This window comes from Garra rufa, chromosome 6 (assembly GCF_049309525.1).
Source record: "Garra rufa chromosome 6, GarRuf1.0, whole genome shotgun sequence".
NCBI lineage: Eukaryota > Metazoa > Chordata > Actinopteri > Cypriniformes > Cyprinidae > Garra > Garra rufa.
Window position 1 is genome coordinate 52,165,834 of NC_133366.1, and position 16,589 is coordinate 52,182,422.

Consider the following 16,589-nt stretch of genomic DNA (forward strand, 5'->3'; position numbering starts at 1 on the left):
GACTTCAATCGCCATTGTGTGACTCGGGTGCAGAGGAAGACAAGAACGTCTCCGATAGATCGATTGAGGTGTTCTGTTGTTGGATGTAATAATAAACATAGCGGTCGTCATTTACTCCCGACATCTGAGCCGCTGAAGACACAGAGGATTAACGTTACTTTCCTTTTAAAAGGAAAGCGCCGATCCCGATCTACATATGCATCTATGTTCATGCAAATCCTGATCACTTCACCCACAGCAGAAGTGAGTATAAGGTTTTTTTATCCATCTTTGCAAATGGCCTTTTTTAATAATGTGCTTGTTGGCAAGTTTCGCCACTAAATGCGGCTAAACACTACTAAAGTAAACATTACGGCTCATCATCCCAGGCAGAGAGGGGCGGGGCGAGCAGAGCTCATTTGCATTTAAAGGCCCATTCAATAAAATGAGTTGATTTTTGCAGAGCTGATTTTGACAAGATAAAAGTTTTTTGTTTTTTTTTTACACTACTATTGAGAATTTTCAACCAAAGTATATTAGAGACTTTTCATTAAGACCCTAAAGAATCATATGAACTTGTGGAAAATGGGCATCCGATGACCCCTTTAACATTGAACATGCTAAATACGCTGCATATTGTTCTCTTACTTCGTATGGCTTTGAAAATGCACAGGGGATTTCGGGAATCACTTGATAAATATAGCACAAACCTGCCATAAACAGCATAATAATGAGAACCTAATAGAATGTGAAATCTAGACTAAAAAGCACATCACAAGAAGCTTGCTCGCTTACTCGCTCTCTCTAGTGCGTAACTTAAAAGTTAAATGGTATTTGCATCCTTTTGTGCAGATACAAGTTGTAATGTTACTTATTTATCTGATTAATATCATAGTATGTGTCATAGAATAGGCTTCAGTTTATTGGCATAAAGTTACCTCAGGCAGCTATTACTTTTTAGATGCTTTTTTTATTAATAACATTGCTGCGTCATAATCCTAATCTAACAGTGTCATAATCATGTGTTCATGTTTTCATCCATAGTTTTATTGTGACTTGTTTCCATTGTGTTGTGCTACTTTGTTTGTGTTGTGGAGATTTCATTCTGTTGTGCACTCGAGCCACCATATACACTCTTAAAAATAAAGGTGCTTTAAAAGGTTCTTCACAGTGATGCAATAGAACCATTTTTGGTTCCACAACGAATCGTTCAGTTAAAGGTTCTTTAAAGAATCATCTTATTCTTACCTTTTTTATAATCTAAAGAACCTTCTTTTACCACAGAGAACCTTTTGTGAAACAGAAAGGTTCTTCATGGAACCCTTTAAACAAAAAAGGTTTTTCTATGGAATCATGAGTGCTTCATGATTCCATAGAAAAACCTTTTTTGTTTAAATTAAATTTATTTTTAAGAGTGAAATACAGCATTTCCAGTCGTTTAAGTGAATCCAGGTGATTGCAAAGAAAAACTTGTCTGTTTTTAGTACAATCGTTGTCATGCATATTTGAGCATGTTAATCACAATAGAAAGCGTCAGTATTGTTTTTGTTTGCAGACACTAGTGTTTAAAAGATATGAAGAGTCTCGTACTCGTTTAGTAATGTTTACAAGCAGTTTAAAGAGAGTTGTGTCTTCAAAGTGTGCTTTGAAGAGTTTCCCTTCCCATCAGTCCCTGGGCCACCGGCGTTCAGATGTGTATGTTGAGTCTGTCTCACACTGAAGCCTCTGTTTCACTTCATGCACCTCAATGAACACTGGGAACTTCCAGGCAAACAAGTTGAAAGGCAGGTTAACTAGCAGAGCGAGAGTCTGGGAACGAACCCACGCTGCTCGTGTTGTGTTCCTCATTCGCTGTTCTCTGTGATGGGTGTGTATTTGTATAGGATGGAAAAAGAAAAAGATGTTTAAATAAAGTAACTGCCTGTTTGGGAAGGCAAATACCCGGTTTTTCCCTGCATGAGCCTCTACTGGATCACTAAATAGCGACTTTCTACTAAAGTAGGTTTGCACTTTGCTTTAATGAGACATAATGGCTTTTGCTCCAAGTACTTCCTGTTTCTTCTTTCAGACGAGTTGTTTATCTGTGTGTGACCTTCCCTCTGTGTTCACATGGTTCCTACTGTGTGTAAAACTTTCCCGTTTGTGGCCTGCTTGCAGAGGTTTCCCTTTCGCTCGTTTGTCAGAGTTCACTGTGACGGGTTAGCGTTGAGACGCTTCCTGCTAATGGCCAATTATAGAAAGACGAGCTGCACTGCGTCAGGACGCACTTATATAATGACACTGTGGTTGCTGCATAACAACAAGCAGATAGCAGTGCATAGCAATGCCCTAGCAACCATCCAAAACACTGTAGGAAGTGCAGAGCAGCATGCATCCACAAGTTGATATGATTCTTTAGGGTCTTAATGAGAAGTCTATAATATACTTTGGTTAAAATTTCTCAATAGTAGTGTAAAAAACACTATTTTACCTTGTCAAAATCAGCCCTTTTTAGAGCGAGCTTTTCTGTTGCATGTTTCTTTAAATGCTAATGAGCTTTGCTCGCCCCGCCCCTCTCTGCCGTGGGGTGCCGAGCCGTAATTATTAAGAAAGGCCATTTGCAAAGATGCATAAAAAACCCTTATACTCACTTCTGCTGTGGGTGAAGCTGCATCACGAATGATTCCCATGAACACAGACACATATGTAGATCAGGATCGGCGCTTTCCTTTCAAAAACGAAAGTAACGTTAATCCTCTGTGTCTTCAGCGGCTCAGATGTCGGGAGTAAATGACTGCTGTGTTCATTATTACATCCAACAACAGAACACCTCAATCGCTCAATCAGAGACATTCTTGTCTTCCCCTGCACCTGAGTCGGTCAATGGCGATCGGAGTCGGACTGTTTCAGCTCGGTGAGGGCGGGGCTAAGGTAAGGCGCTCATGTCAATCAACTATCATGGGAGTGGCCTCTGTCTGTGTGTCGTCACACCCACAAGAAGCTGAGAACGACCTGATTTGAAAAAAGGGATATTACTTTTAAAGACTAAAGAAATAGCACTGGGTGGATTTTTTTAAAAGTAGGCTGGTTGTGGACACAAACTACCAACACGCATTAATGTTCAAACAACATGAAAAAGTGAGTTTTGCATCCAGTGACCACTTTCATATTTGGCCATTCATTTACAACAAAAATGCTACAGCCACTGTAATTTCTTAAATATGTGGATATCAAAACGTGTAAACTCAGTGTGAGTGTTTGAGCTTTTATTTTAAAACTGTGATGAACAGTTAGCATATTGAGAAAGACATTGATGTATTCACCTGTGTTTGCGAAGGTTTATAAATGATTTACCTTACAAATCTGATGAAATGGCACACATTGCATTCCCAGATGAACGTTATAATAAACCCGAAACTCACAACAACATGCAGAGATGGAGTTTGAGACTCTTTACATATGTAATCGTTAACAGTTTGTGTAGCAGCATTTACTGTGAGAGGAGCTTCATAACCTACACGCATGTATATTAAACCTGCATCGCATATATTTATTTAACGTTTGTAAATTCACAATTATGCTTAATTTTGATTTCCTAAATGGGTTTAATATATTATACAACATTGTCAATAATGCAGATTAATCGTTTCAGTCCTAGTTGTCTGTACGTAAAACTTTTAAAAAGCACAAAGGAACGACTTTTAAGTTTTTAGTACGTTGTTGTCATGTAAACGTACCTTCATTTGCAACCTCTGAGCAACTTATTAAAAATGATGAAAGATAAAATCTCATTGTAATTTGTAGTGTTGTTTCTTTAGACCGTTTGACTGATTGTACAGCTCTCAGTGCGGCTGAAATGAGATTAGAAGCTGATCTGATCTCCACGGTTATGGGAACGTGATCCCTCATCTTTATGATAGTCCTATCTCCTTTGGGAAAGATTATGAGTTTTGAGAAAACATAAATGAAGCTCCTCTGAGGTGATGGTAGCAGAAGCCGGAGTGTGAGAAAGCCTTGTTGAATCTGCTTGCAAAAGAAGCTCGGTCAACCTGTCCGACCAGTAACTGGTGGTTGCAAGCTGTACACAACAACACAGGAGTTTCTTTGCTTTTTCCTTTGTAATTTCTGCAAATGGCCTGTTAAAAATGAGCGAACTAAAGATAGCATGCTGAAGATTAAACATAATGAACATGCGTTTGTCGTTATGTTTCTGTAAGTGGGTTTTAATGGCTCCGGTTTGAATGGAAATCCAGTTTTTTAGAGTTCTTTGTACTCTGCCGTTTGTATTTGCATTGTTCTCGTGATCGTCTCTCTGTAATTAACGGGCCGCTCCGGTACAGTGAGGCTTGGCTAATAGAGCGGCAGTCGTTCATTGGTTAACGCATAAATTAGACTCTGAAGACTCGGTCCTGAACGAGTGGGTTTTGGGCGGGTAATGAAACTGCCAGCCGAGGGGGATTAAAGGTCCCAGAGGAGCCGCTTCTCAATTACTCATTCAGTTTAAATGTGTGTAACCAGTAACTTCGGCCCGGGACAGGAAAGAATGGGCCCCTTTATTGCGGTGTTTGTGCTTGAGGACCGGCCCCTGAAGACTTCATGGGAGCCTGTTGGTCTTTCTCTGCCCTGTTCATTCTCTACTTTTGCTTTTTGTATCTGTTATTCTTGCCTTAGTTCGTTATTTTGCTTTTGTCAGTCATTATTAACCAGTATCTGACTGTAATGTTGGTTGATAAACCAACCAATAAATGTATATACTAGCAATACTGATTTGAGATTATTAATTGCTAACTGTCTATTTTTGGTTGATAAGTGTAGTGTTGATTTACTGATATGTTATTTAGCCTGATTAATCAGATGATATTTGGTCGTTTTAAGATTATCGGCTGGTAACTCTACCTAAGTGTGAAAGAGCAAAAATATTGGTGAAAGACCAATAATATTGGGCAGACCATTAAATCAACTAAAATCTAGCCATTTTGACATTATTAGTGTTGACTATATATATATGATATATAATGAATTGTTTTTTTAGTTCAATAATATACAAACAAATTTGTCAATGGATAATACACCTTAAAAAACTAAACTAAGCAAAAAATAAAAATGTGATGAGAAAGCAAATTGTTAAAATATTTTTAATAATAATAATAATAATAATTATTATTATTATTAATTGTCTTTATATTTTTAGATTAATATTTGCTTATTTATTAATTAATTTTGTGTAAAATAGATTTGCCATTTTATTTTAGATTAATAAATATTTTTATTTATTCACTAACTAAATTGTGTAATATAATATGTATTTTATATATTTAGATTAATATTTTTTTGCTTGTGTTCGTATTTATAAACAAATTTATTGTGAATTGTATTGTCTTTTTATTAATATTTTTATTTTATTATAACTGTGTTTATTTATTTTTAAATGAATACATATTTTTTATGATTTTTTTTGTATATATATATATTTTAAGTCATTTTAGTCAATGCTTTTGTTATTGGCCCTTGAAAATAAATTTCCAAATATTAGAAACAATAATTGTATGTATGCTCTATTGTTTGTTTATTTTTATTTTTTTTGCATTGCATTGCATTTTATTACATTGTTTTTTTTTCATTGCATTTTATTTAGCTTTTATGCATATAGTTTTATTATTATTTCTTTTTTTTTTTTTGCATTGTATTGCACTTTGCTTTATTGCAAAGATTATTGGATCATGCTTTGGAGGAAAATATTGTATTTATTTAGATTAATAAATATTTTTATTTCTTTATTTTTAAGTACATTGTGTAAAATAAGCAAATAATTATTTATTAATCTAAATAAATGTTACATAAATTACTTAAAATGAAGAAATAAAATATTTAAATAAAATACAAAAATGCAACATTGTGTATTTTTATTAATATTTTTATTGTATTATATTTATATTTGTATTTATTTAGATTAATAAATATTTAAAAATAAATAAAATATAATAATAATAATAATAATAATAATAATAATAATAATTATTATTATTATTATTACTGGCCCTTGAAAAAAAAAATTCCAAATATTTCACACCATTATTTTTCACTTCTCTTTTCATTATCTCTATTGCCATCCTCTTTCTCACACAAAATGTCAAACAGCAGATGGAAGTCAATATCAAAACCAACTTCCTCCATTGTAGGAAAGCTCATGTTACAGTGAACATCTCCCTCGCTCCCTTCATGAACAAAGCCTTGTAAACGTCTGCTAAGCTCTATTGATCAGCTCTAACCTCATTAACATCACATCCACTGGATCTACTGTTATCATAATGCCACAGATAGACTCCCAGACTCAACGGGATCAATGGTGTGTGGTCTTTGGGATGCTGGTTAGTGGAGGTTGAGTCAGAGGGGTTTTGTGACTGTGTAGACGGTGCAGAAACCCCCTTATGCCTGTTAACACGTCCAGACTTGTCTCTGTATCACACATCAGAGCACCGGTGAGGAATGCGATTCTTTGGGAATCAGATGAGAGTTCAGCGTCTGGATCAGAGATTTAATCAGTGCTGGAATGTGTTTGTTTATTATTGCTCTTGTTTAGTGATAGACAAGTCATTAGGCCACTGAGTATTTGCCTTTTTATAATTACTTGTGAAAGGTACTTTTTCTGAGTGAATTTCCGAGTAAATTCTACATCAATATTTTTTTGTATCTGTTTTTTTTTTTGTATCTGACACTGTTTGCATTCCAGTTTTTTTTTAATATTATTGCATTACATCACATTTTAACGCATTTTATTTTATTTTATTGCACTGCATTACATGGCATTTTATTGCATTTACATTTAGGGATGTAACAATATTATCAATATCAGTGATATGGCGTTAGCTAATATCTTAATATTATAGTGGCCACATGACGATAAGAAAAGATGGGTGGTCTTGGCAAAAAATGTAGTTTTTATATTAACATAAAAGGTCTTTAAAGTTGTGTTTTGTGCCATTATTCTTTGCCACAGTATCTGTCAAATTAACTAAAACCGAAAATACAATATGGCTTATCAATAGATTAAGTCATTTTAAATCCCTAATTGCATTGCATTTAATGCATTGCATTGCATTAAATAGCATTTTATTGCACTGTATTACGTGGCATTTTATTGCATTAGATTGCATTTTAATGCATTGCATTGAATTCAGTTGCATTGCATTCCTTTGTGTTACATTGCATTTTGAAGCATTGCATTAAATTACATTTTATTGCATTGCATTTTTTTTTGTATTGTATTGCATTTTGTTTTATTGCGCTGCATTACATGGCATTTTATTGCATTAGATTGCATTGTATTGTTTTAAATTACATTGTTGCATTAAATTGCATTGTATCCTTTTGTTACATTTGTGTTATAATTCATTACATTGCTTATTTTTACATTGCATTGCATTTTGTTTTATTGCACTGCATTATGTGGCATTTTATTGCATTGCATTGCTTAGAATTTTTTTTTGTTGCATTTCATTGCATTTCATTGCATTGTACTATTTTGCTTTGTTGCATTTTTTGCCGTTCATAGCATTTAGATTTTTTTGTTTGTTGATTTTTGTTTTTTATTGCATCACATTGCACTTTTTGCAACTTTATTGGAGTATGCTTTGTAGGAAAATACTATTTCAGTCTTTCTTTTTCATGTTCAGTTCAGTTCGGTGTTCATGTCATTTGAATGTTTTGTATGTATAATTGAATCCCAATCCTTTGCTTTGTCATGCAGCAGTGTCGTTTTTCGTGTATCATGTTTGTTTCCCGTATGTAAATCCTCGTGGCAGTGTTTGTGTTGAGTCAACACCAGGAAACAGAACAGTACATGTTCCTCTTCTGTTTGTACTGTACTTCTGAGGTTTCTGTTGAAGAATTGAAAGTGTCGTCTCCATGGAAACCACTTTAGGTTGTCATAGGAGAAGCTTTGCAGATAATTGGTCTCTCATCTCTCTTTGATACAAACGCACCATTTTTACGTTTGATTATCTGCTGAGGTGTGTGTGTTTCCTCTCAGCTTCCATAGTGCGGTTTGGCTCATTTTCCATCTGTAACTCATTCCATGCAGCATATGTTTTTATTTGTTTGTGTTTAAGGGTTTTTCAGTGGTTGGTATCTAGAGAACAAGCTGGCAGATACACAGTATTTATCACCCAAGCACAAGGCTTGTTGCCCTGAATACACAGTGATACTGTTTTTATTGAATAGTTCAATAAACAAGACTGTTATATCAAGTAACTGACATTTTAGACACAATATCACCAGCTGTTTGCTTTCTTTGTGCTTTGCCAATGATAATAGAAGTCAAATGGAGTGAAAACAGGCAGAGTGATATAGACTGGGGCATTGCCAACTACTTTACTGACTGATTATTATTTTAAAAATGTTTAAAAACATTCTAAGGGCAGAAGGAAATTCTTAGTTCCTGCGTCCTTTAAATTTAGTAATTTTGTGATTTTATTTATTCTTTTTTTTTTTTTTTTTGGAAATTGTAATAGTTCAGTCACATATGTATATGTTTATACAATTGCACTGTATTTCATTTTATTGCATTGCATTGCTTTTAATTTAATGCATTTCATTGCCTTTAGTTTTGTTGCATTGCCTTTAATTTTACTGCATTGCATTTCTTTTAATTTTATTGCATTGCTTTTAATTTTAATGCATTGCATTTTATTGCAATAAATTGCATTGCATCGCACTTAATCTCTTTTGAAATGGATCACATTTTATTGCATTAAAGTGCATCACATTTTATTGCATTGAATTGCATTGCATTTTGTTGCATTGAATTACGTCTTAGTGTAAGTAAATTAAGTAAACCAGACACAATTTCCATGCTTGGATGAACTATCCATTTAATTAGTTAAGTAGTCATGGTGTTAATCTCATCATATCAGCTAAATATTGGCCAATTAATCAGTCTGTCTTTTATATATTGGTCCATCACTATTTTATGTTCTCATTTATGATCACAGTAATTTTTTTTTTCATGATAGTAATTTTTGTATGCAAAAAACAACTGGTCATCAGTGTCACAACATGTGCCAAATTGCTGACATGGAAAGACTGTAAATCTACGGTTTATTGTTGCTGTTAATAGATTGATGCCCACTGAAATACTCTATTAAAACTTTATTCTATAACCCTTTATATGAGGGTAAATGGCTCTCCGGGGCGCTTCCTAACGGAGGAGGCAGTGCTCCAGCTACTTCAAATAGAAGTCTGACTTATTTTGTGCTGTTTACTTTACAGACAAATATAATTCTGTGTAATTTAGACCCTTCAAACATAGTCATTCAAGACATCATGCATTTCTGCTTCCCTGACTTCATCTTAAAAGGAATATTTTGGAGGACATCTGTAAGAGGGTTTAGATGTAAGGGGGCAAATTTGCATTTCATTAAGTATCAGTTCCTTAGAAAGAGGGGCTAGCATGAGGACAGCTTCAGTAGAACCTGTAAAAGCTTTTTTTTAGCATCTTAGTCAAAGGAATTTCACCTCTTTAATGAATTTATTTGCTTCTTAATGTGTTCAAAACAAGTTTAAGGTTAAAGTGGTGGTCTATTCAACCACGCAAGCTTATAATCCAGTCATTATCTTGGAGGTACAGTGTGCGATCTGGTTCTTTAGGGTTAGAAATCCCCGGATTTAATGCCTCTAAACCCTTCCTAATGATTTCCTAAACCCTGCGTTTTTCAGTGGTGAGAGACGGTGGGCCTATTGTTTGACTTTAAGCTGTCACTACAGTATTAAAGACCTTGTGGAGTTCAAGAGATTTGATGGGTTTGAATACAGTGAATGAATCCATGTGCTTCTTACAGGGTGTTCCTACTGAAAGCTGTGTCCTTTTTATTGTGTTTACCATGTCCAAAATGCTAAATATTTTACCTGCGACTGTATTCTAAGGGAGGAAAGAAATTCTTCATTACTGCATCCTTTATATTTAGTGACTTATATTTAATTTTTTTTTATTATAAATCTTTTGTGAACGTATAATAGTTTAGTCACAAACATGTATACAACATTTATACAGTTGCATTGTATTTCATTTTATTGCATTGCATTTTATCGTTTGAAATGCATCACATTTTATTGCATTAAATTGCATTTTTTTATTGCATTGCATTTTGTTGCATTAAATTACGTCTCATTTTGTTCCATGGAATTGCATTAAATTGCATCACATTACATTGCAGTGCATTTTATTGCAATAATAGCATTGCATTGTATTTTATTGCATTGAATATTGGAAACATATATACAACATTTATACAGTTGCATTGTATTTAATTTTGTTGCATTGCATTGTGTTTTAGCGTTTTGAAATGCATCACATTTTATTGCATTAAATTGCATTTTTAATGCATTGCATTTTGTTGCATTGAATTGCATCACATTTTATTCCATGGAATTGCATTAAATTACATCACATTTTATCGCATTTTATTGCAGTGCATTTTATTGCGATAATAGCATTGCATTGTATTTTATTGCTTTGCAGTGCATCACATTTTATTGCATTGAATATTGGAAACATATATACAACATTTATACAGTTGCATTGTATTTAATTTTATTGCATTGCATTGCATTTTATCGTTTTGAAATGCATCACATTTTATTGCATTAAATTGTATTTTTAGTGCATTGCATTTTGTTGCATTGAATTGCATCACATTTTATTACATGGAATTGCATTAAATTACACCACGTTTTATTACATTGCATTGCAGTGCATTTTATTGCAATGAATTGCATGGCATTTTATTGCATTTAATTGCATTTTTGAATGCATTGCATTTTGTTGCATTGAATTACATCTAATTTTATTACATGGAATTGCATGAAATGAAATTACACCACGTTTTATTATGTTAAATTGCATTGTATTTTACTGAATTTAAATGCATTGCATGCTGTTGCATTGCATTTTTTTATTACATTGCATCTGGACAGAATTTGATTTCTTAGAGCTGAAAAACAATTTTCCTCTATTGTTTTTTTTATTATTATTTTTTTTTTATCCAAGGTTGAACAAAGATAAACAGATTCTTATTCAAAGTATGTCTAACAAATTTACCTGGTTCACTTGTCTACCAGTGGTAGTTATTTTTTTTGAGCTGGTCATAACTAACAGCTGTGTATGTTTGGATAGCTAGCAGTCCGCCAGAGCGAGGGTTAAAATCAAGACATGTGTGAGAAATTGCTATAGCAGTGCAAGTTGTTTACTGCAGAAATACACATTTCAGGAATCATAAATCATTCCATGCTCCTTGGCATTTTCCAGGGCAGCTCGAGGTTGAAATTCCAGCTGCAAAAAAGGAAAACTATGGAAGCATTCGGTGCTATCATTAGACCAGCTTGAGAGAAAAGTACTGTGGTGATAGCATTAGCATGGTAGAGAGTTGGTGTCTTTTGGCCCTCATTTAAACATTTAAATTGTTTGTGTTGTCAGGTGGGTTTGCAGCAGTATGGTGGAGCCAGAGGAGAGGCCCTCAGTGGCGGGCCAGAGGCTTGGGGCCCCTGAGAGCATGGGCATCAGCACGCTGGAACCTGGTCAGCGGCCCCCCACAATGCCCCCCGGCAGACAGATCTCCATCCGGGTTCAGTTGCTGGACGACACTCAGGAAGTCTTTGAAGTCTCGGTAAGTCATTATTTACTTTCTATTGTTTCATATTTTATCACATTGCATTGCGTGACATGGCAATGCATTGTATTTTGTATTATTTCATTGCATTTTGTTGCGTTGCATTTCTTTTTGTTTTACATTGATTGCATATTTTAACATGCATTTTACTGCATTAAATCGCATTTTGTTGCATTGCATTCAATTGCATTTTGTTTAATTAAATTGTATTTTGACTCATTCTATTGCATTTTGTTTATTATTGCATTGCATTTAGTTTTATTTCACTTTATTTATTGAATTTTATATTCATCTTACTTTATTTAATTGCATTAGATTACATTTAGTGTTATTGCATTGCATTTTTGCTTTTTCATATTTTCATATTTTATTTCACTATTTTTTATTTTTTGCATATTTTATGTTTAATATTTTTCAGCAACACTGCTAAATTTCAGTTTAAATTAAAAATGGACACATTGTGCCTAAACCATTGTATTGCATTGCATTTTAAAAATTGCAATGCATTGCATTGCATTTTACTGCATTAAATTGCATTGCGTTTAATTGTATTTTGAATCATTTTATTCTATTGCATTTTGTTTATTATTGCATTGCATTTTGTTTTATTTAGCTTTATTTTATTTATTGCATTTGATTACATTTAATTTTTTATTGCATTGCATTTTGTTTTGTTGCACTGTTTTTGCCTTGCATTTAACCCATAGCAGTGAATAATGTAATGAGGTCATGTGACAATTTAAATAATATTATGCAATGTTTAAATTGCTTATCATTTGCATAATATTATATAAATATAATTTTAAATTATAGGCAGGAAGCTAATTTTCCATTTTGAGCACAGCTCGGGTTTAATTGTGTGGAAAAACCCAGCATTTCATAAGTGTTTTGATCTGGCTGTGCACCTCAGCAGGTCAGTGAGTGCATACTAAAGCGTCTGCTGCTTTCTACCTCAAGTTTAGTCTCTTTTGTGTTCACTTGCCCTCCTGTTTCGTCACTTAAGCTCCCTGGGGAATGCTAATGATGTAGAAAAGCTCGTTCTTGTTCACTAATGAGAAAATGCCCTCATTGATCGCCCACAAGGGAGCCAAAAGCTCCTCAAACATGTTGGGTAAGAGAAAAAGGAGAAATCCTTCAGAATACCTGCTTTTTTTTGGATCCACCAGTCGCTCAGCAGGCAAATACAACCCGAGCTGAGGGAAAAGCGGCGGACAAATGGACGGCAGCTCATTCTGTTACCTGACTCTTTGTTTCGGGGGTTTGTGAAATGAAGCCGGTTGGAGGCACACCCTGCTCTCCGGTGATGCCCCGAGGGCCGGTTGTTTACAGTCAGGCTCCACCTGACGCTGTTTTAATAGTGGGATAAGGCCTATGAAAGCGCTGAGCTTCTGTTCTGTGGCTGTTCGTGTTGTGAAACGCCTCGAGGTGGGCCAGTAAACGCTGTCAGTCTCCCTAAATTGATTTTTGGTTTCCTGAGGCGATCCACAATCAGTCTCCATCCAGACGTGACACATGACTTGTGGTGAAACGGATCACCTGCGGTTTCGTGCCATTTGTTTTCGGTGTGCGGGGCTTTTGACAGCTCTTTTGGCTTGGTTTAGTTTACTTAATTCTTTTAGCTCGATGGTGGGATCAGTCAGTGGCTTAATTTGTTTTTAATTATTTCAGATTGAAGCCACTACTTCATTCAGCATTTGATTAAATTGTATTATGTTATATTGTATTGTATTACATTTGAAAACTGAATTGGTTATAGACTAATAAAAGTCTTTTTAAGATCTACATCAGTCAATAAACTGGAGATAACCGTTGTTTGTTTTATAACTAACCTGTGTCAGCTACAAAAGCTACTGTACCAACTATATTATAAATGACAATTTCCCACTTATAATTTAAAAGAATTGCGAAAAAAATATTGTGCATAATTTATTTATTATGTAATTTAAATCATTAATTAATTTATTTAATATTTAAAAAAATGTTTTATTTTTTTTATTTATATTAGTTTTTAGATTTTTTTTTTCACAGTGGGCAGCTACTGTACCAACAATATTATACATAATGACAAATTTTCACTTATTTAAAAGAATTTCAAAAAAATATTGTGCATAATTTATTTGTTATTTAATTAAAATTATGAATTAATTTATTTAGTCACAATTTTTCATATATTTTTTTTTTTTTATCATTTATTTCTTCAATATTTCTCTATATTTTTATAATTGTCTATGGAATGAATATATATATATCTTGGTTTTCAGCTTTCTCAATTTAAGATTTTTTGCACAGTTTTTTTTATACAATAACTTTTTCATATTTTTAGTTTATTTCAGTTTTTCTTGCTGTATTTTCTATTGTTCAGAATTTTCTTTTATTTTTTTAGATTTATCATCATTTAACACTGCTAAATTTTAATGTGTAAATTAAAACTGTACACAAATTGTACCTAAATCATGTACTAATGTTATTTTAGTTTCATTTAGTATTATTATTGTTATACTATATTGCACTATTGTACATTATCATTAATATTTTGTCTTTTTTTTATTTAGATTTCCCATATTCATTTAAATTTGAATTTACATTTCAGTAATTTTGTTGTTTTGTCATTTTTATTATTTTTAAGTGTTATAGTATTATTATTTTTAACCATGTCTATAGAATTTTTATATATACATTTTTAATAATTTTAGTTTTCAGCTTTCTGATAATATTTTCTAATAATTTTTTTTTGCCTAATTTGTTGTACAATAACCTTTTCATATTTTATTTCACTATTTTATTTCTTATGTTTTTAAATTTTTTTCATTGTTAACACTGCTAAATTTCAGTGTTAATGATGAAAAATTATTTATTTTAATTTGCACATGAAAATGAGCAAAAAAAAAAATGTTCATAAAAGGCAAAATTATAGTTCAGTGAGATGTGTATATTATTATAACAACAGCCGTCCTGCTGGATAGATTTATCCATATCTACACCGCAAGCCGTTGAAGAGCCCATTTGGGTGGTGTGTATTCATAGCCGATCCGATGGAAGAATGCGGCTCTTTTCTTCTTTTTCCCAGAAATCTCCTGGAACAGCTGCTTTCCTACTGAGCCATTGAGAGCCACTGCATTCTCCTCCAGATCTCTAAAGTGAATCTGACAGCGTCACCTCACACACCTGCCACAGCGCAGATCCTCTTTGGCAGCACTTCACAATAAATTGGATAAAAAATGGATGAAAGACTTTATCTGTCCTCTAAAGGCCAGGAGGTGTGAGATCATAAATATGTATCGTGAGCTTGTGGGTTTGTGGAATCAGTGATGGAGGGTTTTGTATTTCACACACACTGAGACTTTATGGAGAATTAATAAAAATAGTAAATGAACGTAAACAGTGACCACAACTAGAGGTCATCCTTTTTTTTTTTTTTACCAAAAACTGAGTTGTAGGGGTGTGCGATGCCGATTTTTGATCGTGGACGATTAAAACCGACCACGATCTGGTTTTAACTACAGCAAATATGGCATTATCGTGCTAAAGTGTGCCTCCGTCTCAGTATACTGTACAACACAACATACATTCACTCACGGCCAGAGGAGGGTAGAGTACCCAAAATCTGTACTCAAGTAAAAGTACAAGTACTTATGGAAATATTTACTCAAGTAAAAGTAAAAAAAAAAAAAAAGTTTTTTTTATCTAACTTTTTTTGATATATTTATAATGTTTTTTTTTAATGTAGATCTCTTATTTTTATATATATTTTTGAGTTTTAATATTTTTAAATATAATATTTTAAGTAAAAATATAAATTAAATTATAGATGTTCTTTTTATTTTATTATTTTAAATCTAATTATATAAGAACATATTTTTTATAAATGCAATATTATTATAAGTACAATATTTATTTCAATATTTGAATCAAACTTGTTGAAATGTAATTGTTTTGACTATTTATGCAGATTTTTTGCAATTTTAATAAATTCATTTTATAAATAGATGGATGCAAATACAAATTAACTATAAAATTATTATTTTTTTTGACTGTGAGTGACTTTCTGACTCTTTTAACATTTGACCAGTAGTCCGCATGCTCATTATGATGAAAGTATACATAAACAAACATTTGTTTTGTGTGCAATAACACACTTATAAATGATTCACAAGACCAATATTTTGATTTGATGCTGACTGTGTGCATTTGCTTTTTCTGCTTTATTTGACTTCTATAGAGAAAATGCTGGTTTTGTTATTGAATGAGACGACCGAGGTGAAGCACGTCTCTTATCCGCTCATGTCAGTCGAATGACATACAACATGCGATAGAAGCTCCTGCAGTCGTGTAGATAAGCTTGCGATGTCCGATCTGTGCTGTGAGGATGTTTTTGGCTGAACTTGGTTGGTCTCAATGACAGGAGCATGCTGGGATTGGAAAGGCTGATTTCCTGTGGGGACCCACTGAGGCTTTCATGCTTATCTTGACTTAATTTGCTAGTGCTCACTGCTTTAGATCAAAAATAAAGTAAAAATATATATCAAGCCGCAAATGTCAGTGCAAGTGAATGAAGCGAGAGTGATCAGAGCATGAAATTCCCTCATCTGAATTTACGACACAACGGTGCGGTTATTCTTTGAATAAGAAATAAACCTTGACAAAAGAAGCAAACCGAAGTAAAGCTTCAGAGCCTCTGAAAGGACGTTCGCTCTAAAAATTCAGATTGAAAGGCGGTGAAGTGAAACATCAGCTATACGCTCGCTGGAGGTAAATAATGCAATCGACAATCTGGATATGCAAATGGACAAGAACTAATTTAGGACACAATGTGATCGAGCCCGTGTCCGTGTCGCGCAGAGGCTGCGTTTCCTCTGAGGGCCGTGGCTCTTCCTGTTGGAGCGTCTCTGTCTGTGAGAACAGAGAGTCAGTCTGCACTGGGAATCTTTCTGGAAAACTGCTGCTCAAACACTGAGGAGAAATCCTCAT

At 33.6% G+C, this 16,589-nt stretch overlaps 1 protein-coding gene across 1 annotated transcript in view; it reads left to right on the top strand.

Moving 5' to 3' along the window:
* The window catches only part of farp1 (FERM, RhoGEF (ARHGEF) and pleckstrin domain protein 1 (chondrocyte-derived)), an 82,841-nt gene that overhangs the window by 2,133 nt on the left and 64,119 nt on the right, over window positions 1-16,589 (top strand). Inside the window, exon 2 of the mRNA XM_073842329.1 lies at window positions 11,429-11,618. Within this exon, the coding sequence (XP_073698430.1) occupies window positions 11,445-11,618 (174 nt within the window). The 5' untranslated portion in view covers window positions 11,429-11,444. The remainder of the gene's footprint in view (window positions 1-11,428; window positions 11,619-16,589) is intronic.